The sequence below is a fragment of the Oncorhynchus clarkii genome, chromosome 21 (assembly GCF_045791955.1).
Source record: "Oncorhynchus clarkii lewisi isolate Uvic-CL-2024 chromosome 21, UVic_Ocla_1.0, whole genome shotgun sequence".
NCBI classification, from domain to species: Eukaryota; Metazoa; Chordata; class Actinopteri; order Salmoniformes; family Salmonidae; genus Oncorhynchus; species Oncorhynchus clarkii.
Genome location: NC_092167.1, coordinates 22,174,602 through 22,200,983, shown reverse-complemented (window position 1 = coordinate 22,200,983; position 26,382 = coordinate 22,174,602). Strand labels below are relative to the sequence as shown.

Here is a 26,382-nt window from a genome sequence, read left to right as displayed (position 1 = left end):
AGCAAATGTAGGCATGACATGCCAACAACTATTTCTGAACCTACACATCCATGTATAGCTGACCAAATTATGAAAGACAAGCATTGTCATTTTGAATTCTGTAAAGAGGCTCAAAGTAGAGGAGAGATTGACGTCAACACTTCTTACAAAAACAAGTAGTGATGACATGTTGAATGCACCGAGCTGTCTGTTTAAACTACTAGCACACAGCTCAGACACCCATGCATACCCCACAAGACACGCCACAAGAGGTCTCTTCACAATCCCCAGAACAGACTATGGGAGGCGCAGTACTACATAGAGCCATGACTACATGGAACTCTATTCCACATCGAGTAACTCATGCAAGCAGTAAAAATACAGATAAAAAAACGGAACACCGGGGACTGTGACGAGGCACACACACACACACACACACACGATATCATACACACACACACATGATATCATACATACACACATGATATCATACACACATGATATCATACACACATGATATCATACACGCACACACATGATATCATACACACACACACACACACACACACACATGATATCATACACACACACACATGATTTCATACACACACACACATGATATTATACATACACACATGATATCATACATACACACACACACACACACATGATATCATACATACACACACACATGATATCATACATACACACACACACATGATATCATACACACACACACACATGATATCATACATACACACACACATAAAATCATACATACACACACACATAAAATCATACATACACACACACACACACATGATATCAAGCTTGACTACAGGCACTGGATCTGTTAAATTGGTAGGTCACCCACAAATCCGAAAGGTTGTGATGGATTACAGCCCAAACGAGTTTGTACGAGTTTGTGCAGTACTCCATATCCAGCGGTAGTGTGAGCAGACGACTGTACCTTGGTTGGGGACCTCCTGGGGCCTAGTGTTGAACTGTGGGAAATGGACAGAGGACGTGAGGTCTTTGGGGTAGTACTCCTGGATCTCATGGAAGCGAGGGAATGAGGCCTGCCCAGGGACAGACGCGTCCAGGTAATCAACGACAATGACTAAGGAGAGAGAAAGAACTACACATCAAGACCAGCTCATTATCTAATAAAGGTGACATTTTACAATTGCACTGACTGGAAGTAAAACTTGACTGCAGTTTACCCAGAGCCGAATTATCAATGGACGATTTGTTCAAATTCTGTGTTAGGGAGTTAGGAATCTGCTCCTAGACTCTCTGAAATCCTCTCTTCATTGGTCTGTAAATGTGTCTTCACTCACTCATATTGTCAGTGACGATGGTGAATGGTATGAGGTAGGTCTTCCTCATGTTCCGTGCCAGGGTGTTGGTGTAATCCTCAAAGTGGCGCAGCAGGTGGGCGGTTCCCCCCTCAGAGCGCTGGATCTGCTCCCAGTGGTCTCTGGTGCCAGGGTCTAGGATGGCACTGCCCGCTCTCACCAGGTTCTGAAGGGTTTAACAATAGCAGGACGGTCTGACAGTAAGTCGCTTTGAATATGGGCACAGCTCAAACTCTGTCACTCCTTCCAAATTAATTTTAAGTCCTGGAGTAGCAGACGTTACCTGCTCACATAGGCCTATATAAGATAGGTGACCTAAAACATTCACAACCTAAAGAGAAATGCCATAATAAAATGTGGAGATATAAAATAGCTCCGATTTTTGTAGATTAGTGTTCGTATTGCAGGTTGACGTTTATTGTCATGAATCTTTCCCCGCAATGAGAACTGAACAGTTTCTGCTAGATAGGCCAGCTGCAAAGTCAAAATTGTCTATATCGTTAAAAAAACGGCTTAATTTATGGTTAGGGTTAGGCATTAGGGTCTGCAGTGTGGTAAATGTTATGTTTAAAATCTCATTATAGGACTTTGTGGCTGTGCCAGCTAGTAACCACTCTGCAGAGCTGCCTCCAGGACATGAGTCATCTATATAAAATCCAACCTGTGTTCACATTGGCCAGATCAGCTTCCCCTGTCAGTGGAACTGGGAGAGAGCCAGTGGAGGGCAGTATTCCTCCAGTCTTCCCAGTGTAACTGAGCCCACCCAGTAGGCTACTCCTGAATAATGCACTGGTAATGCACCTAATGCCCTGCTGTCTGACACAACAGACAACTAGCGCATGGTCCCTGAGAGAAATACTGTGCATACAAAAACTAATCTTTGTAAAAAATAAAAAAAAAACATTGCAATTAGACTGTTTGCAATCAGCATACTTGCAATGTTGTTTTCAAAGATACCAAAAACAACAACTCTGACCTCGTTGAACTCTGCGTCCCTCGTGGCGGTGAGATCGAAGCCTGTCTGCTGACTCTCGTACTGGAGGACCCTGGTCAGCAGCTGAAACGCTGTCTTCACATCGTTGCCGTAGTAACTGTCCGTGTGGTTGGTTGCGTTGTGGAGCAGGCGGACGATCGCTTTGGAGCGCTCGCCATCCATCCGGGACTCGTTACGATGCATCTCCTCATTCTGGACGGACGAAGGGGAAGAGAAGGTCAAGAATACAGACAGATACTGGAGACAGTTACAACTATATGGACTGTCTGTGGTAGGTTGGTACTAATAGATGAATCCTAACCAGGGGTGAAAGTAGATTGAATTTCTTACCGATACGCGACACCCAAGCACACGCACCTATTCGTTTCATACATGATCTCTGTGGGCCTAGTAGCCTAGGCCAAGTCAAGATTTGTCATATCACTTTTAACATGCAATACATTTTAACAGGCAGCGCGTGGGCTTCAAGTTTGAGGAAGCACATTTCCACCATAAACATGCACCTTTGTCATAAAGCATTCCATGCATCCTCGCTTTTGCAGACTTATGTAAGACGACCTCCTTTTCCTAATGTGATGATTAGATTGGATAGTCATAATTTAGGCTTATAATATAACTCAATCACTGGTTGCAAAAAATAGTGTTCAGCGCAGCACGTTAGCCGCGTAGAGTAGGCCTCGGCTACAAGCTATAGGCCTATCACATGTATTTACTTGTTGTCCTTTTATAAACATATCATGCAATTGTACTACACTTCATAAGACTGGAGACGTTAATAAAAACTGTTTTAATACGACAAAAATGACAGGGTAGCCTACTTTGCTGCCATTGACAAACAGCTCGATAAAAACAACGTATTCGGATCCATACAATCGGCCTATGAAAAGGGGGAGACACAAACGCAACATGACGTCCATCTAACCTGGAGGAGGAAAGGATTGTCCAAAAACCAACAAAAGTGGCATTGACGCAATGATAAAGACAGTGAATATGCACACTCACCGGAGACGTGGCCGATGTTCTCCGCTAGTGCCAATAAGATAGGCTACTGTTCGCTCAATTAAGTTGAGAATTTTGATAACTAAAAGACAGATTGGAGTCTTTTCATTGTCATCTCTGTACAGCAATAGCCATTTGCTTTCCAAACAGGCTTTCCACGATTGTATTTTTAAATATTACGATATGCCTGGCTGCGTCTCTCTGCTTTTCACTGACAGTCACAACTCAACATTCTATCTATTTGGCATTCGCCGAGTGCGCTGCCTAATTGCGGGCCCTTGCCAGTGTTGGCCATGTGATTTAAAACAATCCACAGCAACAACAACAAAAAATAAGCTAATCATCCTCTGTGGCCAAATCATGCTTTCTGGTGTAGTAGCACAGTTTGAAAGATTTTATTTATTTATGTATAGACAGAAGTAAGCTAAATAGGATTTTTTAATTGACAATTTAATTCAATTTAAAAGCTTAGCTTCCCCTAGCCTTATGGACACGCCGTCTATGCCTTTTAATGTGGCATAAACACAACCAGTCATGATGTCTTCATCTGATTGTCAAACGATCACGTAAAAAATACACACCTGTAGGCTACCCACGCACGTTCATCCACTCACAAAATAATTCCAGCATCCAAACCCCAACAGTGCACTGTGGACCCACAATTTGATGAATGGAAAGAGACATCTGTTATAAAACACCCACTTGTAATGTACTGAGATTCTGCCATTGTCATTAGGCCTACACTTGTAGCCCGAATGGATGTCCACTGTTATTAACGCGTGCTTTGATCTCAGCCACCCATCTGCACTGCTCGGTCTCAGTCACTAATTTGTGCCTTGTCCTCGCACGTCTTGACCATTCATCTCCGCTTTGGCAAAAATGCAAGTGCTCTCGTTGAACCACAATGCAATTTGGAGCAATTTGCACATTTTCCATGTGGCTGACATTCAGTAATGTTAAATAAGGGTGTTACTTGTGATAGCCTGACTTTTGACCAATATGGCGTACCCCCACAATTTATTTTGCTGGGATGCGTACCGGCTTACTTTCACCACTGAACTCTAGATACGCATAAGTGACTCCAAATTGTGTATAATCTTTCAGTGGGAGATTTGCAAGTTAAGAAAGAGCTCTGCATATACAGATCTGTAGTTAAAATAGGTCTCTGTATGAGTGAACTTGGACTGGATAAGAGGGGCACACCCACCATCTTCATGAGCTGGGAGAAGGAGACTGTGGTACAGTTGAAGAGTTCAGGAGGCAGCCAGCCCTTTTCATCATTGCAGTGGCGGATAGCAGTTCCTACAGTTCGAAAAGAAACAAGTTCATTGATCGCTATAGTCACAGTAAGAATAGAAAAAACAAAAAGGAATATTGGGCTGTGAAAGAGTTCAACCGGTCTCTTCCTAGCACCAGGTGGCTCTCTACACATGGGTGAAAATGGGGAGTTACTTCATATAATAAATTAGTTAAAAGCACAATCTAAATGCCAACATCATTACCATTAATTCCAAACAATCATTAAACAGAGAAAAGACTTTACGGTTAGAACTGACAGTTGGTTGATGTGAGCCAAGGCGAGTCACCCAATTAAAACAGCCCAAGAGAGTCCTGCGGGGCAACAACGGGTTTCCGTGGTGACAAGAGTAACTAAGGGGGTAACTAGGGAGGTTAATGTGGTTTAATGGGAGCAGGTCAGTGATGTTACGTCTTGGCCCTGCCCATATTGTCTCTACTGCTTAGGGTCTATGTGGAGCAGGAGACCTAACCCAAGCGTGCGCACGCGCGGAACACACACACACACACACACGGTTCTGCAGTATTATGAATGTGTCTCCAAGCAGACGTTGCCAAGTCTTCTACACAATACCTTGTGTTTGTCTCCACCTCCGGCTGCTGCCCTCCAGAGACAGAGTTTCTTTAACACCATTGGACAAAGACAAATCTCAAAAGGCCCTGATAGACCAATGAGATGGCCTCGTTAGTGTGCTGCATTAATGAGTTCCCTCTACAATAGAGAGGTGTTAGGGACAGCAGAAGGCCTTGAACTAAGGGACTCCACAGTACATAACCTCCATTCTCCACCCATACAATCTTTATTATGAATTAAATCCTTTGAAGCATTTGATATCCGTATGAATTGGGCTTTCTATTATTGTGACTGTACCTGCTATGCTAAGAGCTGTGTTGAGTGCAGAGGAACTCACCGATAGATCCTTTGGGACAGTTCATGGCAGCAGGACGGCCAAACTTGGTCTTAGGCCACCAGATCCCTTGATCAAAGGCCTTGGGACAGCCCTCGTACACCACTGAGAGATGAGAGGGGACAGATGGCACATGGTTAGAAGTGGTCCCTATAATCCCTAACCACTGACACAGGGTCAGATGTGTTGAGATCCCCTAATGGTTCTGGTTGGTAGTGAGGCTTGTGTAATCTGATCCTAGATGGTTAGGAACAACTTCTGCCTTGAGCGTCAAGGGCTGCCTTGGGCTGTATTTCACATATCTAACACGCCCAAGAAACACGACTGCTAACGACTCTTATGAGTCTTTCAGAACAGCCAAACAGGCCAGGAATTATATCAATAATCCTACAGAGTGGTTACACAATGTTAATAAATTATTCACCTGATTTCTAATTTCGTAGCCTAATCCTAAACAAAATCTGGTTAAGACTTGTACGCGTGTTGTTATGGCTTTCTAAGTAATGCAGTCTGATCATGTGCTGTACTGTATACACACCCAAGTGCTTATATCCTAAAAAGTGACCATGATTGTAACTCTTTGAAGACCTTTTATAGAGTAAGCCACAAGGTTGGGTTGAAGCACTTAGGTGACAGATACGGTATGGGGACTGTGGTTCTTTACTGAAGCTAGAGTGGGATCTAAAAGAGGGAAGGCCTTGTAACCAGACTATAGGGAGGCAGAGGTTCTGTTCAAATACTCTGAAGATGAATCCTTCCTTCCTCCAGTCCTTGGCGTTATAACTGATCTGACATGTCTGGATAAGAGGAATCCTTGCTTACATGAATCCAAATTGAGTGAGATCAATTATTACATCACGGAAGGGACGGACAGAAGAAAGGATGCAATTTTAAAAGTATTCAAAAAGACAGAATGCCCTCACAGGCTCTCAAGGTCACATTTAGGAGTAACAAACATTTGCACGTGCATCATTTCCTTCCACATACCTTCGCAACCGGTGGCGGTGACCTCGGCGAAGGGGTTGTCACAGCGGTTACACTGTTGCCCAATGACCCCGGCCTTACAGGGGCACTGTCCGGTGTGTGTGTCACAGGTACGGGAGTGGGCCCCTAGAGGGAAGCACTCACAGGGGTAACAGGTGTCCTCATCCTTGGGCCGGTAGTAGTTATCCTGGGGAGAGAGAAGATACGGTTAGTTTACTAAGCCTACAACATGCAGTATTATCTACCAGCCCATTGTTTAAGAATGGTTGGTTGATTTGGGACCTATTGGTGAGTTGTGGCCAATTCCTACTAGGTTTGTCATAGTTTACAATTGGGGGGCTTCAAGAGGAAAGATAGTTCGATTCAAAAGGCATAGCTTGTGAGAAGAGTACCTGTGATTATCTTCTTACCTTGCACCGACACTCTCCACTGGTCTTGTTACAGTCAGGGTTGAATCCTTTGCTGATGTCACAGTTGCAAGGGCCACACATGGGGTTCCCCCACCAGCCCCGAGGACACGGCTTCTCAACCCTGACACATCACACAATAACAACGCATTTAGTTGCCTTCAGCACATAATGAATGGAAATAAAATGTCAGGAAAAAAAGTACGAGAAAAAAGGAGACTGCATTTATCCTTACATCACATACCTGCTATATAACGGTATCACTTAACAACATGAATCTAGCATAAATGTTCTATCCCTTGGAAGAGAGACACAACACAGTGAGTCAAACACTCTTTCTCCAACACTTTCATGTCTCTGAGCTGATGGAGGGGTAAGATAGTGGGTTATGATAGGGGCAGGGTAGTCAGTAGCAGAGTATCAGTGCAGGTGGAGACCAAACACCTATGGAGGAGCACTGAAGCGTGAGGTGGTCCCACAGCCTGCCTTAGACAGGAAATGATGTGTGACATATGGGTCAAAGGTCAGTGGGTAAAGAATTGACATGAAATCTACCACCCAGAGGAATAGTCAGGAGTACGTTGCTAGCTACTGTTACATAACTACAGTCCTACAGGAGCCAGTTATGGCCAGAAATAAATATAGCCAAAGCTGGCCTGAGGCTTGGCTTACCGTTATATATATATGGCCAAAAACACACATACACTCACACAAACGCCCACTAGAGACCCCGTTTGCATTTAAACCATACACAACCACACACATAGACACTTGTTACAAGACCCAGTTAATGTCTAGAACAACACACAGTGGTTTCATCTAACCATCTGGCTCCTGCCTCTGACACTCACGCCAGATTCCTGCTCTGATCAAAGGCAGATCTGGGACCAGTTTTGGAAGAATAAAAATCCCCCAGAGAGCTCAGATCACAGGTCTGGGAAAATCCACAGCTAGGGTTCATTACCAGCAGGCTTACGTCAGGTGCTGGAGAAGGACTGTTTTGAGTTAAGGCCAGTAAAAGTAGAGCCTGTTGCCAGTCAGATGAACGGTGAGGCGCATATTTGTGAAAGACAGAGAGGAAGGTAAGGGAGCAGAGGTTGATTAGGCTAACATGAAAACAATCAGATGTTGCGTTGATTTTGGAGGCATGTGAATGTGTGTTTCCCCTGCACTGTGGAGCCAAACCAGGACACACACATACCCACACGTGCACACACTTACACAGGCACTTGCACAAAGCGGCCAGGTCTTACTTGTTTTCGCAGTACTGTCCGTAGTAGTTCTGTCCACACTCGCAGGTGTAGCCATGGGAGGAGCTAGGCTTGCGGACGCAGGTGGACACGTGCTCGCAGGGGTTGAGGTGACACGCGTCAACGCACTCCCTCCCAAAGTAACCTGGGAAAGGACACAAGTCACAGAGAGAAGAGAGAGACACCTGGTCAGCAGGTCTTCAACAACATGGCAGAACTATACACAGTTATTTAATGGAATGAAAACTCGGTCAAAGCTGGAGACTACAAAACAGCATTCCTATGGTGAACATTTTTGAATGGTGTGACGAGATGCAGACACAGGTGTGTGTGTGTACACCGTGTGTGCTGACAGCATGTGTGTAACCTGGGTCGCAGACGCAGGTGTGTGTGTGTGTGTGTGTGTGTATGCGCCCCCTTACGTGCGCATGAGTGTGTGTTACCTGGGTCACAGACGCAGGTGTGTGTGCTCCAGTCGTCGCTGCAGTGGCTGTTCTCAGGGCAGATGTTAGAGTCACAGGGGTCAGCCAGGTCACAGCCGTCCTCTACGCGAATCTTAAAGCCCTGCAGCATGTTCACGTTGACCACGTTGGTGGATGTCTCACCCATGCGCGCACCCTGTGGGAAAGAAAACATGCCCTCTCCATTAGGTCCCAGAGAATCGCAGGTACACACTCTCCTCGCACGCTCTGCCCACAGCCCCTAGGTATTAGATAAAGACAGGTAGGTATATACATACAGTGGGCTACAGAACTTTATGTTGTGAAGAATAATGTCATCCAGACGTCGTTTACTGTTAAAACGTACCTGTATGCATCCGGTGAAGCCATCGTGGACGTGGTTCCCCTCTCCTGGTAATCCTCCCAGATACAGAGCCCTCAGCCTCAGACCTGGCAGCTCGTTACCTATCTCCACAGACCTCTGGAGACACGCAGACACACACAGAGTGTAAGATTTGCTGTGTGTGTGTTTGTATCTGTGTCTGTATGTGTATGTCTCAATACCTCGTACAGCCCGTAGTCCAGTGACACCAGGGCCATGTATTTGATGTCCTTGCCGTCTTTGACGCTCTTCAGCTCCACAAGGACATGGTGCCACTCCCCATCGTTCACCCGGACTTGAGGGAAGCCCAGCACCGCTACCCGCTCAGATCCCAGAAACACCTCAAACCTCACGTACTGATCACTTATCTGAGGGGAGGGTGGGGAGAGAAAGAGAGAGAGATAGAAAGACAATTACTACACACAGGTAGTCTACTGAACTTCAATCAACCATATAACACAACTTACCTTCTTGCGCTGTTGTTGTTATTGTGCGTGTACAATAACTCACCAGTAAATTGATAGTAGAGAAGTCTCCAGCGTTAGCCTGCATCAGTGTGCCAGTGCCTTGCCTCGTCCGGAACATCAGGCCCATGTACCAGGGCACAGCGATGGTGACGTCGAGGTCACTCCACGACACCAGGGCCTGGCCGTCAAAGTGCTGCGGGGACGGCATCACTAGAGGAGGAGAATAATACAAAATCAGAATCGCATAATATATTCAATAATCACTGCTATTAAGTGTTATCACGTGTTACACACATCACATGCTAAGTAGGGCTGGGAATTGCCAGGGACCTCACGATAAGATATTATCATGATACTTAGATGCCGATACAATATGTATTGTGATTCTCAATTTCTATATGTATTCGATACTGCGATTTTATTGCGATTCGATACTGCGATTTTATTGCGATTCGATACTGCGATTTTATTGCGATTCGATACTGCGATTTTATTGCGATTCGATACTGCGATTTTATTGCGATTTGATGTTCCAAATATATTATTCACTGTATGTCTGCTACAGAGAGACACAAGAGAACATGAGAAAACGAGTTCTGATTAGTCATGGCACTAAAAGTGCTGAAAGCATCTTAGCTCACTGTTTAAAAAGAAGATGGAGAGCAAGCTATAGGATGAAAAATACCGGAGTTTTGGCGACTGGCGACTAGGGCTAGCCAGCAAACAAAACAAAAACATTTGTATTTTTACCTGGAGTCAAAGTATCGATACAATATCGTCCAAAAACAATATCTCGATATGTAACTGTATTCACCTCCCATTAATCATTAATGCTAAGTGTGTCAGACTTTGTATTTTTGTATTCTTCCAGGGAGAATAATTACAGTAGCTAATCCACCTCACCATGTCTAATTCAGCTATAAGACATCATTACTGTCAAAAACCTTGTACCATACAGGACACTAATCCTTCTTTGACAAACATGCCCACAGTATAACACATCAGACATGCTGTAGTCAGTCAGTCAGTCATTCAGTATAACACATCACACTCCAGAGCACCCACTAGCCCTGCAGCCAAACAGACATGCTGTAGTCAGTCAGTCAGCCATTCAGTCAGTCAGTATAACAGTTGTATGTCTGTCAGCATAGCACTAGGCTGTTCCCTATGAGACAACTGAAGCGCTAAGCTCTCTCGATCTCCCTCTTCTCCGCAGGGCACATATTTCTACTGAGGCACAGAGTACACACACACACACACACACACATACACACACACACACACACACACACACTCTCAGAAGATGCATGGGGACTAACTCCTGAACCATCTGTGTCTCTCCAACTTTCTTTTCACACGATACATTGCTCATTTGCAGTGCCTGGAAAGAGACAAAAGATGTACATGAGGCATAAAGAACAACATCAGAGATAGTCTGGAGTTGGATTCCTTCGAGATACAGTTCAGAAGAGAGTGGAGAGCAGAGGAAAACCACCAGCTCACACGAAACCTTCACACTAACCTAAAAACACTCACAGATTGATGTGCAACTAAACCACATCATAAACTCAGAAAAAAAGAAACGTCCTCTCACTGTCAACTGAGTTTATTTTCAGCAAACTTAACATGTGTAAATATTTTCCTGAACATAACAATATTCAACAACTGAGACATAAACTGAACAAGTTCCAGACATGTGACTAACAGAAATGGAATAATGTCCCTGAACAAAAGGGGGGGGGGGGGGGTCAAAATCAAAAGTAACAGTCAGTATCTGGTGTGGCCACCAGCTGCATTAAGTACTGCAGTGCATCTCCTCCTCATGGACTGCATGCCAGTTCTTGCCAGTTCTTGCTGTGAGATGTTACCCCACTCTTCCACCAAGGCACCTGCAAGTTCCCGGACATTTCTGGGGGGAATGGCCCTAGCCCTCACCCTCTGATCCAACAGGTCCCAGATGTGCTCAATGGGATTGAGATCCGGGCTCTTCACTGGCCATGGCAGAACACTAACATTCCTGTCTTGCAGGAAATCATGCAGAGAACGAGCAATATGGCTGGTGGCATTGTCATGCTGGAGGATCATGTCAGGATGAGCCAGCAAGAAGGGTACCACATGAGGGAGGAGGATGTCTTCCCTGTAACGCACAGCATTGAGATTTCCTGCAATGACAACAAGCTCAGTCCGATGATGCTGTGACACACCGGACCCTCCACCTCCAAATCGATCCTGGTCCAGAGTACAGGCATCGGTGTAACGCTCATTCCTTCAACGATAAACACAAATTCAACCATCACCCCTGGTGAGACAAAACCGCGACTCGTCAGTGAAGAGCACTTTTTGCCAGTCCTGTCTGGTCCAGCAACGGTGGGTTTGTGCCCATAGGCAACGTTTTTGCCAGTGATGTCTGGTGAGGACCTGCCTTACAACAGGCCTACAAGCCCTCAGTCCAGCTTCTCTCAGCATATTGCTGACAGTCTGAGCACTGATGGAGGGATTGTAGTGTAACTCGGGCAGTTGTTGTTGCCATCCTGTACCTGTCCCGCAGGTGTGATGTTGGAATGTACCGATCCTGTGCAGGTGCTGTTACATGTGGTCTGCCACTGTGAGGATGATCAGCTGTCCGTTGTATCTCCCTGTAGCGCTGTCTTAGGCATCTCTCAATACGGACATTGCAATTTATTGCCCTGGCCACATCTGCAATCCTCATGCCTCCTTGCAGCATGCCTAAGGCACGTTCACGCAGATGAGCAGGGAACCTGGGCATCTTTATTTTGGTGATTTTCAGAGTCAGTAGAAAGGTCTCTTTTAGTGTCCTACGTTTTCATAACTGTGACCTTAATTGCCTACCGTCTGTAAGCTGTTAGTGTCTTAACGACCGTTCCACAGGTGCATGTTCATGAATTGTTTATTGTTCATTGAACAAGCATGGGAAACAGTGTTTAAACCCTTTACAATGAAGATCTGTGAAGTTATTTGGATTTTTACGAATTACCTCTGAAAGACAGGGTCCTGAAAAGGGACGTTTTTTGGGGGGCTTAGTTTATGTCCAAACCCACAGAATGCGTCTGGGAAATCCTGAATTATCGACTGTCTCGTCATATTTCTCTTCCTGCGCCTGCCTCTACAGTACCACGGATATGCCTATGGTGTCCATTGCTGCTCTAAAAGTGATATGATATCTATGATTCCCGTGCTGTCCGTACCCATGATATAACGTCTATGGTTTCTACTTCCTACACAGCTTGTCAACAAGTAGTGAAGCAGCCAAACCCTCTGTGTTACTTCTGTTCCTAAGTCCAACTACAGATACTCGATCTGCTACCTGGCATCACTACACAGCTACCTCATCCAACCCAGTCTAGGTGGAGATATTGATCAAATATCAATGTGTGTGTGTTTTATAATTGTTTGGAAGCAGGCCCTAGAGGGTAAATCAAAGCCACCCTCTTGCTGTTTTATAACTCAGTAGGAATATTACTCATATTCGTGTAGGGGCATTCAAAATAACAATATTTTTGGCAAGTGTTCTGGTTCTATTGCCCTGGCCTTGGGATAGTTTCCCAAATAAAGAAATTGCTTTTGACATAATGCTGACACACACACACACACACACGCACTACAGCTTCCCTTGATGACTTTAGATGTCTCTGTGTGCGAGACAGGACAGGCACAGTGTGAGTCACTTAGTTTAACCCTTTCAGAGGAACACACAAACACACCATTTCAGTACCCTGCTCCGGACCACAAAACCAGTAAATCACTGTCATACAAGCATACAAGCGCTATCATTAGGCCTGTTAGACACACACACACCACACCCCACCCATCATCCATCCCTAGTGGGGGATATGAGCAACAGAACAGTCAGGATCAAAACAGGGCAAGCTGTAACAGTGTAACCACACATCATATATCTGTCTATCACACTCCCACACCTGTCCATCAGCACGGGAGTATATAAGACTGCTATGATTGGTACTGTAAATACACACTACAGGAGCGCTGTGGTCTGTTCCATGTAAACACTCTGGCTCAACAACAGTGGGGCAACCACAGGGTCCGCGTGTGTGTGTCCCCGTCCCTTGATCCTGGCACTGATATGCGAGTCAGAGTTGGTCTTTGTCTCATTAGTGAAATAGACAACAGCTCTTTGGGCCATGCTCTAAGTTTCACTATTATACTAACATCTAGCTTCTGCATAGCACGTGTATGAGTCAGTAATGACCAGTCACCTCAGGTTCCTGCTGGATCTCTATCCGCAGATACACTTCCTTCACACACACACACACGCACTCACACACACCCTTCTTGATCGCTATCTGAAAAGACACTTCCTTCACAGGAAGCTAAGCCACATTAACTCCAGTGTCCTTCCTCACTTCCTTATGCAATCAACTGTAACACAAACAAGTCCTGCTCACACTGACGCATACAGATGCCGACCCAGATATTCAATATGAGGGACCCTCATTGTAACTTGCACGGCTGCAGTCCTTATGCCATCTTGAAACACACACACGTAACGTATTGCTTCTGTCCCTCTCCTTGCCCCAACCTGGGCTTGAACCAGGGACCGTCTGAACACATTGACAACAGCCACTCCACAAAGCGATGTTACCGATCACTCCACAAAAGCCGTGGCACAGCAAGAGAAACAACTACTTCTAGGTCTCAGAGCAACTGACGTCACCGATTGAACACTACTAGCGTGCACCGCTAACTAGCTAGCCATTTCACATCGGCTACACACACACACACACACCCTCACCTTGTTCGCAGTTCTTGCCCCCGTAGCCCAGAGGACAGTCACAGCTGTAGGTGTTCCACTTGTTGACACACACTCCTCCGTTCTGACACAAATCCTTAGTACAGAAATTGATCTTGGCAGGACAACCTACATGGGTCATGATAGATGTCAATCAGTAGCAGTAAACAAACAACACAGCTAACCTGAGTAAAGATGACAAAAATATGTTACCTGATGACAAAGGTTGTTACCTGCAGTGGTTCCGTTGTTAGCGATGAAGCTGGCCATGTCGGTGGGTTTGCTGTCGATGCTCAGGTTCCTCATGCAGCCCACAAAGTCTCTGTTCCTCACAGGGAAGTCCTCGGGCAGGTTGGGAACACCACCCAGCAGCAGCGGTCCTGTCAGGTCCAATGATCTGCAGGGGAGAGTACAGGAAACGGGGTCAGATTGGAGACAAAATGGCACTTAGAGTTCCTCTAATGGTTCTGGATCCAAAATGGCGCCCCAGCCCCCAATGGATTAGGAGCTAAAGATGCACCAACAAAGTGCCAACTGATGGGTAATGGATTTAGGTGAAAACGAAAGTCACACACTATATTGAACTCTCTTTCTTTCAAATGAATGCAATGACAGGACCAACGTTCCACAACAGTGCCTGGTGACAGACACCAAAGTCTTCCTCAAAGTGTCTTAGGTTTTCTAAAGGGGATTACAGGGTACTGATGGTGTGAGTAGTATGGTTACCCTGCGAAAGGTTATTTGTCACAGGCCTTGTTGACTGAAAGGACAAAGTCACTGTAACCCAGCTAGCTGGCTTGATTCATTCCTCCTTCTGTAACACCACCAACGGCCCAGAAGACTTAGCAGGCAGCAAGGACGCTGGCTAAAGTAGCCACTTAGCTTACACACAAGCCTCTAAACTCACAAAACATCCAACACCCAGGGTTTAACGTGAACTATTGCGACGCAACACCAATGCATAACGTAAAACATATGATCAATTTGAAAACGGCAAAAGGCCAATGTCATATGGTCTAAAAAATGCCACAAAGTACGTGTCGAATGAGTGTCACACAATGCATGCTATTTTGGGCCGGTCCTTTGTAGCGATTGTTGCCTCTCACTTCAGGAGAAGCAGCTAGGGTGGGGTCTGAAACGACAAATAGGTAAACAGATAGATACTGTGTGGGTGCGTCGTAACTTTCACTCCTTTTCGTCAAAGACCTAACCTAAAAGCCTTGGGTGTCGGCCTCAGAGTCAAACGGAGCCACGTACTTTACTGTAGAACAGCTCTGAGCCTACCATAGTGGAGCGACCGGTTCTAAAAGAATGCAGCCTCATTACCCCGTTGCTTTGATGTGTTTTTCTTCTTTTCCTAAATGTGTTCTAGCTCGCTGCCTTGCCTAACATCCCTAATTTGAAAAGGATCTTGGGTTCAGATACAGAAACAATTAGTTGCAGTAGTAAACGTCTGAAAGATTAAGTAAAGGTTAAGCCATGTTAGGCTGTGTAAGAGGCCATGTCTGAGATATTCGTCTGACAATTGAGAGCATGTCAATCCTGAGCGATTAAGCGAGAGAAAGGCAAGGTAATTTGGTGTAATGAAGGTGACTGAACATCAGTCCTGCACTTACAACACTGACTCCTATTAGCCTAACACATATTAACCTCACTGAAGGTAGTGGAATGAACCTGAAGACAGAGGGGGAGGGACAGAGAGAGAGAGAAGAGAGGGAGAGAGAAGAAAGAGAGAGAGAGAGAGGAGGGAGCGAGTGAACGAAAAACAGAGAGAGACACTCACTTTTTCTGTCCTGTTTGGGTTCCCTGGGCAGCACAGGAGTAATTGCCGATCTGGTTGCCAAAACGAACTGCCATGGCAATGTCACAGTCGTCCACAGCAACCACAGCCACCTTCTCACCTGAGGGTCCATGGGGGATCCCCAGTCGACCAATGTTGGGCTGGAACACAGAGGTCATAGGTCTGATGACTATTACAGGAATGGTAAAATAAAAACAACTAACATCAATAATGGAGGAATTAAGAAGTTGTCCTCGTTTGAAAATCAGTTTTTACTCATTCTTTACTGTTTGAAAACAGTTTGCATTCTAAAGATTGCATGAAACTTAAACAGTAAAAAGCTATTAGGTTAATTTGGTCATAACGGACACTGATGAGAGCAATTATCCTGATCAAGGGCTCTGGCCTATGAATGTTAATCTGAGAGAAATTAAGATCCGTTTAGAAAATCTGATCCAACTCATTGGTTTTAAACACAGTGTCAAAGCTCAGGCTGAACATTCATTTGCAGGAATATATTTCCTCTAACAATAGGCAAGCAGTGGGCTTGTGTGGAAAGACCAGTATTGTCTCACAGTGTATTTACTCCACAGCCTGGCCTGAGACCACAGATTAGTTGATTATCTGTCTCTCTGTCTCCCTGGAAAACAGTAAAGAGGTAAATAGTCTACCCGTACAATAACTCCCGTACAGACCCCAACTCAGATGAACAGTAAAAGAACTTGCCCCTACAATAACTAACTACAGATCACAATGCAGAAGACCACAGAGTTTACAGAAGATAGGAAGGGTTTTAATCCTGGGTGCTTCAAGATTGGGCTAGAAGAGAGGAAGAGAATGAGAAGGGGAGAACGCGAGAGGAAGAAAAAGTGATAGAGGGGCCGGCAGAGTGTTTACCACTGACAAATAACATTAAAGTAATAGGACAGTGTCTGGCAGGGCAGACAGGCTGTGGGAGGAAAGATATACAGAAATAGAGAGGGAGACTATAGTTAGAAAGAAGTGGAAAGAGAAAAGAAAATGAGAGAAAAACAAGAGAAAGTTGTGAGCGAGACAGAGAAACAGAGAGCGAGCTCCATTTTGGGTCAGAGCAGTCCCAGGGTGGCACAGTTGCCAGGACACAATATCCTTTAGCAGCACTATCACTACCACTCCTTTAGCCCCACCCCTTTCCACCACTCTCCACACCTCTCCACCTTCAAAAGACTTTCACATTTTCCACATAAAGACCTACCTAAACAACAGTGCGCTTCTGACCTCATTACACTCTCTCCCTACATTACACTCTCTTTATCTGTCCCCGTTTCTCTCTCTCTCACACACACACACACACACACACACAGGGTTTAACAGGGACGGTGTGTGTCTAGCAGTGAGGGTATTTGATCCCTTTCCTGTGGAAGTGTGACAATGGGGAGGATGGGCTGTTGAAAGGCAGGCAGGTGTGGTCCAGCAGCAGAAGCTGGAGCAGGCCATTGTGGGATAGCTCTCAGACAACACACCACTAACTGTGTCTGGACGTTTACAAAGTACAAAAGCTTAATAAAAAGGTAATTCGCACAAGACTGGTCTGAGGATGTAAGTCATTTTAGGTTACTGTTCTTTGCAGTGTAACCTCTATTGAAACCCCTAGATATTCTCTGGCTCATAGAGGGAGAGAGAGAGCGAGAGATAGAAAATGAGAGAGAGAGAGGTAGGAAGTATAGAGCGCGAATGCTTTGAACTTTTTAAGTAGAGGTAGCGAGCCGAGCCGGCGGCGTTTCTTGAGGTCGAGCCAACTTCTCTTGGTACCACGTACAGCTCAGTACCGCACAATGCCCTGGTCTGCACTCACACTGGGTCGACCTGTAGAGCGTCATAACTCTGGCTGGCCAGGCCTGATTTAAGAGCTGCACTGGGAGCTGGCTGGCTACGCTCCGAAGGCACCACTAGAACTCTCTAACGGTTTGATTTACTATAAGAGCTTGAATAGAGAGCTAAGCACCACGGCTCTCTGTCTAATCTCTTTATCAGAGAGCAGAGAGAGGGAAAGTAGTGGCACCATTACTGACAAATGTGCACATATTCACGTGAACCCACGAATGCAAGCAAGCACACAAGCACACATTCACACACACACACACACATACACACACACACACACTTACTGCCAAACACAAGAAAATAATTACTTCCTCGCCTTGCCACATAACCATGAGAAAAGATCAATATTCGATAAGAAACAGTTGCCTGGAAAAATAGCACGAGGCCAAGTTACATGCCTGTCAATCCTCCATGCTTCAACATCAAGGAAGATCTGTGCTAAATGAATCAGTGTAAGTGAATGAGAGAAAGGAGGGGCAGTTCTCAGAGTGGATAATGAACATTACCCTCTTAGCTGTGTGTAGGTGAAGTGTCTGCTGAATGACCATAGAGGTCTAGTGGTAAATGTTGTAGCCAGCTCCCCATTGACAGGCCAGGCCAGCAGATCAATGGCTCTGAGGGTGAAGTGTCAACGGTATACAGTACTGGCCTCCTAAGCAGACACTCTCACACTCTCTGGTTATGTTCCAAATGGCATCCTATTTAACAGCAATGTAGGGCTCTGGTCAAAGGTAGTGCAGTGCACTACATAGGGAACAGTGTCAGCCTAGTGACACTGTATGATTCATGAGACGAGGGGTGAAGCCACTCCATTGGCACGCAGAGAGGCCCATTACAGTTTTTTTCGATTGCTAAACGACAGTGGGCACAACTGGAGTCACATGTGCAAAACTCTAACTACAGTCTGCACTACCAACAGTCACCTGAGCTAAACAGTTCACATCACCTGCAAAACTCATTCCAAGCAACACAACTCTTAACACATGGCTCAAAACACGCTCAGTGCAGCCAAACACTATGCACAACCCTCACTGAGATAACACACACTGTCACTCAGAACACACTGAGAGTAAAAACACTAGCATCAAACACCAATACAGAAAATACAAACTTTTCATCTTTACAGTTTGAACAATTTCAGTGACTTCATACAAAGTCATATTTTCTTCAAAGAAAAGAGTGACATTCTTTCACATGATTTATACAATTGTTTAGAACATAACAATTCTTTAAGGTAAAATGAAAATGAGCAGTTTGCTTCAATAGTCTGTAGTAATTTACGGAATTACAGTAATGAGAAAAAAAAGGTAGAAACTAAAAGTACATACTGTATATTCGAACAAATAATTGAGGGGCTAATCCTGCCTCTCTCTAGCATCAGGCCACAGGTTTTCTTCAACATCACATCTAATGTTTTCTCTTGCCATGCACCTGGGGAAGAACCTTCTGTAGTGCCTTATCCATCCCTGGCAGTCCTCTGGACTCGTGTCCTCACATCCGGCACGTATGGCTTCCAAAAGAGACATTTGGTCATGTGGGTGGTGACCAAACACTTTCCACCTTCAGGCAGAGAAAAACTCCTCTATTGGGTTGAGGAAGGGTGAATATGCAGGCAGGTACAAAACCATAAATCTGTGATGTGCTGCAAACCAATCTGTGACAGCTGCAGAGTGGTGAAAAGAAACGTTATCGCAAACTATGACAAAAACATGGGGGTTTCTTACTGGCTCCCCCTGTTCTGCTGGCACTAGCTGAGCATAGAGCTGTTCTAGGAAAGCTATAAGCCTTTCTGTGTTGTATGGGCCAATGAGTGGTGTGTTGAGAAGCAAACCATCATTGGCCATTGCAGCACACATGGTGATATTTCCCCCCCTTTGGCCTGGAACCTCCACAGTGGCCCTTTGACCTATAACATTCCTTCCTCTGCGCCGTGTTTTGGCAAGGTTAAATCCAGCTTCATCGATAAATACAAATGAATGTGGTCTTTCCAGTGCTTCCACCTCCATTACTCTCTGAAAAACAGTAAGTGCACAGTTTTACTGTAGAAATGCTAGTGTTTTTTTTTACTGTAAATATTTTGTATAGCTGTGTACGTAACCTCAGACGTCTTACCTGGACATATTGGCATCTTTGCTCTTTTACCCGTTCACTGTTTCTCTCGAACGGTACAGTGTATAACTGTTTCATTGTAACTTGGTGTTTCTTTAGGACTCAAGCAATAGTTGTTGTGCTGACAGAATTAACATTTTCAAATATATCATTATCAGCCAGCACTCTATCTTGAATCTCCTGCAGTTTTATTGCATTGTTGACAACAACCATGTCAACAATAGCATTTTCCTGCGCATCTGAAAATATTTTTCCTCTTCCCCCTGTATTTTACAGTCAAACTTACTGTAATATATATCTGTGTAAATATTCTATAATTGCAATACAAAATAGATTCCTGTAATGTTTTCATTTACTGTAAGGATATAACTCTCACCTGTTTGCATGATGGAAAATTCGCATTACAGATGCCACTGTGGATCTTTGCAGATTGGGTTGCACCCTCAACCCTGCCTCTCTCAATGAGAGACCATGGTTCACGACATGGTCTATAAGTTTAGCCCTTATTTCATCTGAAATAACAGCTCTTTGTCTTCTTTGTCTTCCTCCACGCATCCGCCCTCTCCCTGCCACCCTTCTCCCTCCACAAAACCCATCTTCCTTGTTCCATTTCCAAAATGAGTCTTTCTGAGCTCTACCTATATATACTGTAATATGTGTGTGTGTTCACTAACAAGTCTAAAACAAGACACCTGCTTAGCCTTTCAGCTGAAATTGCAATCAGCAGTGTTTGAAAGGCACAAGGCTGAAATCTATTCCGTTTTGAATGTGTGGTTCACTGTTTTGACAGCAGTGTGTTAGCATTTGAACAAAGTGCTGTAAATCCACAGTGTTGTGCAGGTTGTGGTTAAAGTCATGGGATAAGTGTGTAGAGTTTTGAAAACTGTGTTCAAGCAATGAAAAAAGAACTAGAGTTTGGTCCACATGAACTGCTGCTGTGCAGACTGTAGTTAGAGTTTTGCACATGTGACTCCAGTTGTGTCCACTGTCGTTTAGCAATCGAAAAAAACTGTAACAGTGAGGCATGCACACACACACACATGCACACTCAATGAAACCCCACTCTATACTTGGCTTGGGACACCAGGCCTCTCTTTATGCATTGGCGGCAACACACTCAGCGGCAGTGGACTGGAAAAGAGTTGAGTGTGTGTGTGTGTGTGTGTTTATGCCCAGGGGGACAGGGAGGGCTGTGTTAGGGAAGGTACAATATAATATCCTCTTTACAGTTACCTTTAGAACAGAAACACAAATACATAATTGAGCTCAGGTGCATCCGGTTTCCATTGATCATCCTTGAGATGTTTCTACAACTTCACTGGAGTTCACCTGTGGTAAATTCAATTGATTGGACATGATTTGGAAAGGCACACACCTGTCTATACAAGGTCCCACAGTTGACAGTGCATGTCAGAGAAAAACGTTTGGAACCACCAAGACTCTTCCTAGACCTGGCCGCCCGGCCAAACTGAGCAATCGGGGGAGAAGGGCCTTGGTCAGGGAGGTGACCTAAAACCCAATAGTCACTTTGACAGAGCTCCAGAGTTCCTATGTGGAGATGTGAGAACCTTCCAGAAGGATAACCCTCTCTGCAGCATTCCATCAATCAGGCCTTTATGATAGTGGCCAGACAGAAGCCTCTCCTCAGTAAAAGGCACATGACAGCCCGCTTGGAGTTTGCGCCTAAAGGACTCTTGGACCATGTGAAACAAGATGATCTGGTCTGATGAAACCAAGACTGAACTCTTTGATCTGAATGCAAAGTGTCACGTCTGGAGGAAACCAGGCACCGCTCATCACCTAGCCAATACCATCCCTACGGTGAAGCACGGGGGTGGCAGCATCATGCTGTGGTGATATTCTTCAGCGGCAGGGACTGGGAGGCTAGTCAAGATCAAGGGAAAGATGAACAGAGCAAAGTACAGAGAAAGCCTTGATGAAAACCTGCTCCACAGTGCTCAGGACCTCAGGCTGGGGAAAAGGTTCACCTTCCAACAGGACAACGACCCTAAGCACACAGCCAAGACAACGTAAGAGTGGCTTTGGGTCAAGTCTCTGAATGTCCTTGATTGACCCAGCCAGAGCCCAGAATCCGATCGAACATCTCTGGAGAGACCTGAAAATACCTGTGCAGCGACGCTCCCCATCCAACCTGACAAAGCTTGAGAGGATCTGCAGAGAAGAATGGGAGAAACTCCCCAAATACAGGTGTGCCAAGCTTGTTGCGTTATACCGAAGACTCGAGTCTGTAATCGCTGCCCCCTTTGGCAGCGATTACAGACTCTTCAACAAAGTACTGAATAAAGGGTCTGAATACCTATGTAAATGTGATATTTCAGTTTTTTATAAATTTGCAAAAATTTGCACAAAAAAAAGGCATGGATTTTTTTGTATGAGGGCATTTAGGCCACACAATGCGGATGCCACAGGAAATTCGAGGCCCGGTGAGAATATTATCAAAAGTGTGCAGCCTGCACAAGAAACAAAGCAGAGCTCATGCCTTTCATGAGACTTTTTTCAAATCATTATTAGAGTCGCATCAAAACATATAGCCCAACGTTTTAATCCCAGCTAAAGTTGAATAAATAATTCTAAATGAAGCATATAGGAGAATCTGCTTCTTTGTTAACCGCTCAACACAGAGTAGCCGCATGTGAGCACTCCCTCGGAAATCATGTGAGCACTCCCTCAGAAATCATGTAAGCACTCCCTCAGAAATCATGTGAGCACTCCCTCGGAAATCATGTGAGCACTCCCTCGGAAATCATGTGAGCACTCCCTCGGAAATCAAGTGAGCACTCCCTCGGAAATCATGTGAGCACTCCCTCAGAAATCATGTGAGCACTCCCTCAGAAATCATGTGAGCACTCCCTCGGAAATCATATGAGCACTCGCTCGGAAATCATATGAGCACTCCCTCGGAAATCATTTGGAAGAAATGTCCTTTCAATTTTATTTAGCTATGTTACATAGCATCGTCATACTATAAAACAATGCCACAGAATTCTAAGCAAATATTGTCTGCTAAATGCACTAGTGTAGCCCACAGCCATATGGCACAGCCAGATCAGGACCTAACATGAGGACAACTCAAGAGTATGCTATTCTGTTCTTCTGAAATAGACTACATTTTCTTCATATCATGCTTCTTTAGACCTGTCTAAAATAAATCATACATTTATTGTGAAGGTGTAGGCTATATTACATGGATTTATTAGACTTTTTAAAATGTAGATGTTGCAAAGGTCTGCATCAGTGGCTTGTAGGCTATGTGTGGAAGCCAGGAGATGCTAAATGTGTTTATGTTAATTAAAGGGTAATTTACTGTGAAACCAGCAGTTATTTGCTTGACAATCGCCGGCTGATAAAATTTCATGACCAGCACAGCCCTACTCAGGACGTTATATAATTAAGCAATAAGGCCCGAGGAGGTGTGGTATATGGCCAATATACCACGGCTAACTGTTGTTCTTATGCACAACGCAATGCGGAGTGCCTGGATACAGCCCTTAGCCATGGTATATTAGCCATATACCACAAACCCCAAAGGTGCCTTATTGCTATTATAAACTGGTTACCAACATAATTAGAGCAGTAAATAAGTAATTTTGCATCATACCAGGGATTTTTCTGGCATTGAAATTCTTGGGTGGGTCCAAACAGTGTAAAAATGTTTTTTATAAACAAATGTTTTATAATGAAAGCACTTCTAAAATTCAGCCTCGGCGACGGGCTGAGCACGCCCATTGCCACACCCCCTTGCTACACCCACCACCTAAGCCCCTTTTTATTCCAGAACAAACCCTGCATACCGTGGTATATTTAAGCAATAAGGCATGAGGGCGTGAGGTATATTGGCCATGTACCACAGACCCTGAGGTGCCTTATTGCTATTATACTCTGGTTACCAATGTGAAAAGAGCAGTAAAAATAAATGTTTTGTCATACCCGTGGTATACGGCCTGATATTCCATGACCGTCAGCCAATCAGCATTCAGGGCTCGAACCACCCAGTTTATAGTTAAGCAATAAGGACAGAGGAGGTGTGGTATATGGCCAATATACCACAACTAAGGGCTGTTCTTTGCTCGACGCAACGTGGATACAGCCATTAGCCGTGGTATATTAGTCATATACTGTACTACAAACCCCCAAGGTGCCTTAATTGCTATTATAAACTAGTTACCAATGTAAATAGAACAGTAAAAAGTTATGTTATGTCATACCCGTGATAAACCACGGCTTTCAGCCAATCCGTATTCAGTGCTCAAACCACCCAGTTTATTATGTCTAATATACGACGGCTTTCAGCCAATCAGCATCCAAGACCCAAACTACCCGGTTTATAATATACAGTACATGTATGGTGAAATCAGAGGTGATATATGTATTGCAGCAGGTGATATACATTATGCAGGTATGCGATTTATAATGAGAACACACCTCCGTCTCTGGCACAGTGCCATTCTCCCCCGGGACCTGTACCTGGGTGCCCTCTGGGATCTCATGGTAACCACAGACATCCCTCTTTCCTGTCTTGTACCCTTAAAGGGGCAATCAGCTGTTGAAACAATAACAAAGCTGTCACCCCGTTTATTTATTATTATTATTTTTTATTTCACCTTTATTTAACCAGGTAGGCTAGTTGAGAACAAGTTCTCATGTACAACTGCCACCTGGCCAAGATAAAGCATAGCAGTGTGAACAGACAACACAGAGTTACACATGGAGTAAACAATTAACAAGTCAATAACAATATATATACATTGTGTGCAAAAGGCATGAGGAGGTAGGCGAATAATTACAATTGCAGATTTTGGAGTGATAAATGATCAGATGGTCATGTACAGGTAGAGATACTGGTGTGCAAAAGAGCAGAAAAGTAAATAAATATAAACAGTATGGGGATGAGGTAGGTAACTTGGGTGGGCTATTTACCGATAGACTATGTACAGCTGCAGCGATCGGTTAGCTGCTCAGATAGCAGATGTTTGAAGTTGGTGAGGGAGATAAAAGTCTCCAACTTCAGCGATTTTTGCAATTCGTTCCAGTCACAGGCAGCAGAGAACTGGAACGAAAGGCGGCCAAATGAGGTGTTGGCTTTAGAGATGATCAGTGAGATACACCTGCTGGAGCGCGTGCTACGGGTGGGTGTTGCCATCGTGACCAGTGAACTGAGATAAGGCGGAGCTTTTCCTAGCATGACTTGTAGATAACCTGGAGCCAGTGGGTCTGGCGACGAATATGTAGCGAGGGCCAGCCGACTAGAGCATACAGGTCGCAGTGGTGGGTGGTATAAGGTGCTTTAGTAACAAAACGGATGGCACTGTGATAAACTACATCCAGTTTGCTGAGTAGAGTATTGGAAGCTATTTTGTAGATGACATCGCCGAAGTTGAGGATCGGTAGGATAGTCAGTTTTACTAGGGTAAGTTTGGCGGCGTGAGTGAAGGAGGCTTTGTTGCGGAATAGAAAGCCGACTCTAGATTGGATTTTAGATTAAAGATGTTTGATATGAGTCTGGAAGGAGAGTTTACAGTCTAGCCAGACACCTAGGTACTTATAGATGTCCACATATTCTAGGTCAGAACCATCCAGGGTGGTGATGCTAGTCGGGCGTGCGGGTGCAGGCAGCGAACGGTTGAAAAGCATGCATTTGGTTTTACTAGCGTTTAAGAGCAGTTGGAGGCCACGTATGGAGTGTTGTATGGCGTTGAAGCTCGTTTGGAGGTTAGATAGCACAGTGTCCAAGGAAGGGCCGGAAGTATACAGAATGGTGTCGTCTGCGTAGAGGTGGATCAGGGAATCGCCCGCAGCAAGAGCAACATCATTGATATATACAGAGAAAAGAGTCGGCCCGAGAATTGAACCCTGTGGCACCCCCATAGAGACTGCCAGAGGACTGGACAACATGCCCTCCGATTTGACACACTGAACTCTGTCTGCAAAGTAGTTGGTGAACCAGGCAAGGCAGTCATTAGAAAAACCGAGGCTACTGAGTCTGCCGATAAGAATATTGACAGAGTCGAAAGCCTTGGCCAGGTCGATGAAGACGGCTGCACAGTACTGTCTTTTATCGATGGCGGTTATGATATCGTTTAGTACCTTGAGCGTGGCTGAGGTGCACCCGTGACCGGCTCGGAAACCAGATTGCACAGCGGAGAAGGTACGGTGGGATTCGAGATGGTCAGTGACCTGTTTGTTGACTTGGCTTTTGAAGACCTTAGATAGGCAGGGCAGGATGGATATAGGTCTGTAACAGTTTGGGTCCAGGGTGTCTCCCCCTTTGAAGAGGGGGATGACTGCGGCAGCTTTCCAATCCTTGGGGATCTCAGACGATATGAAAGAGAGGTTGAACAGGCTGGTAATAGTGGTTGCGACAATAGCGGCGGATAGTT

General features: G+C 44.9%; 1 protein-coding gene across 6 annotated transcripts in view; it reads right to left on the bottom strand.

The window, feature by feature from the left end:
• LOC139378763 (cadherin EGF LAG seven-pass G-type receptor 1-like) overlaps positions 1-26,382 on the bottom strand; it is a 126,086-nt gene that overhangs the window by 11,275 nt on the left and 88,429 nt on the right. For all 6 annotated transcript variants that reach the window (XM_071121247.1, XM_071121242.1, XM_071121244.1 and 3 more), the window contains 15 exons: positions 16,016-16,173; positions 14,466-14,629; positions 14,236-14,361; positions 9,508-9,674; positions 9,180-9,365; positions 8,983-9,096; positions 8,619-8,793; positions 8,179-8,320; positions 6,929-7,049; positions 6,522-6,705; positions 5,538-5,639; positions 4,538-4,632; positions 2,314-2,523; positions 1,320-1,503; positions 950-1,099 (listed from right to left, as the gene is read on the bottom strand). In XM_071121247.1, coding sequence (XP_070977348.1) covers positions 950-1,099; positions 1,320-1,503; positions 2,314-2,523; positions 4,538-4,632; positions 5,538-5,639; positions 6,522-6,705; positions 6,929-7,049; positions 8,179-8,320; positions 8,619-8,793; positions 8,983-9,096; positions 9,180-9,365; positions 9,508-9,674; positions 14,236-14,361; positions 14,466-14,629; positions 16,016-16,173 — 2,278 coding nt within the window. The remainder of the gene's footprint in view (positions 1-949; positions 1,100-1,319; positions 1,504-2,313; positions 2,524-4,537; positions 4,633-5,537; positions 5,640-6,521; positions 6,706-6,928; positions 7,050-8,178; positions 8,321-8,618; positions 8,794-8,982; positions 9,097-9,179; positions 9,366-9,507; positions 9,675-14,235; positions 14,362-14,465; positions 14,630-16,015; positions 16,174-26,382) is intronic.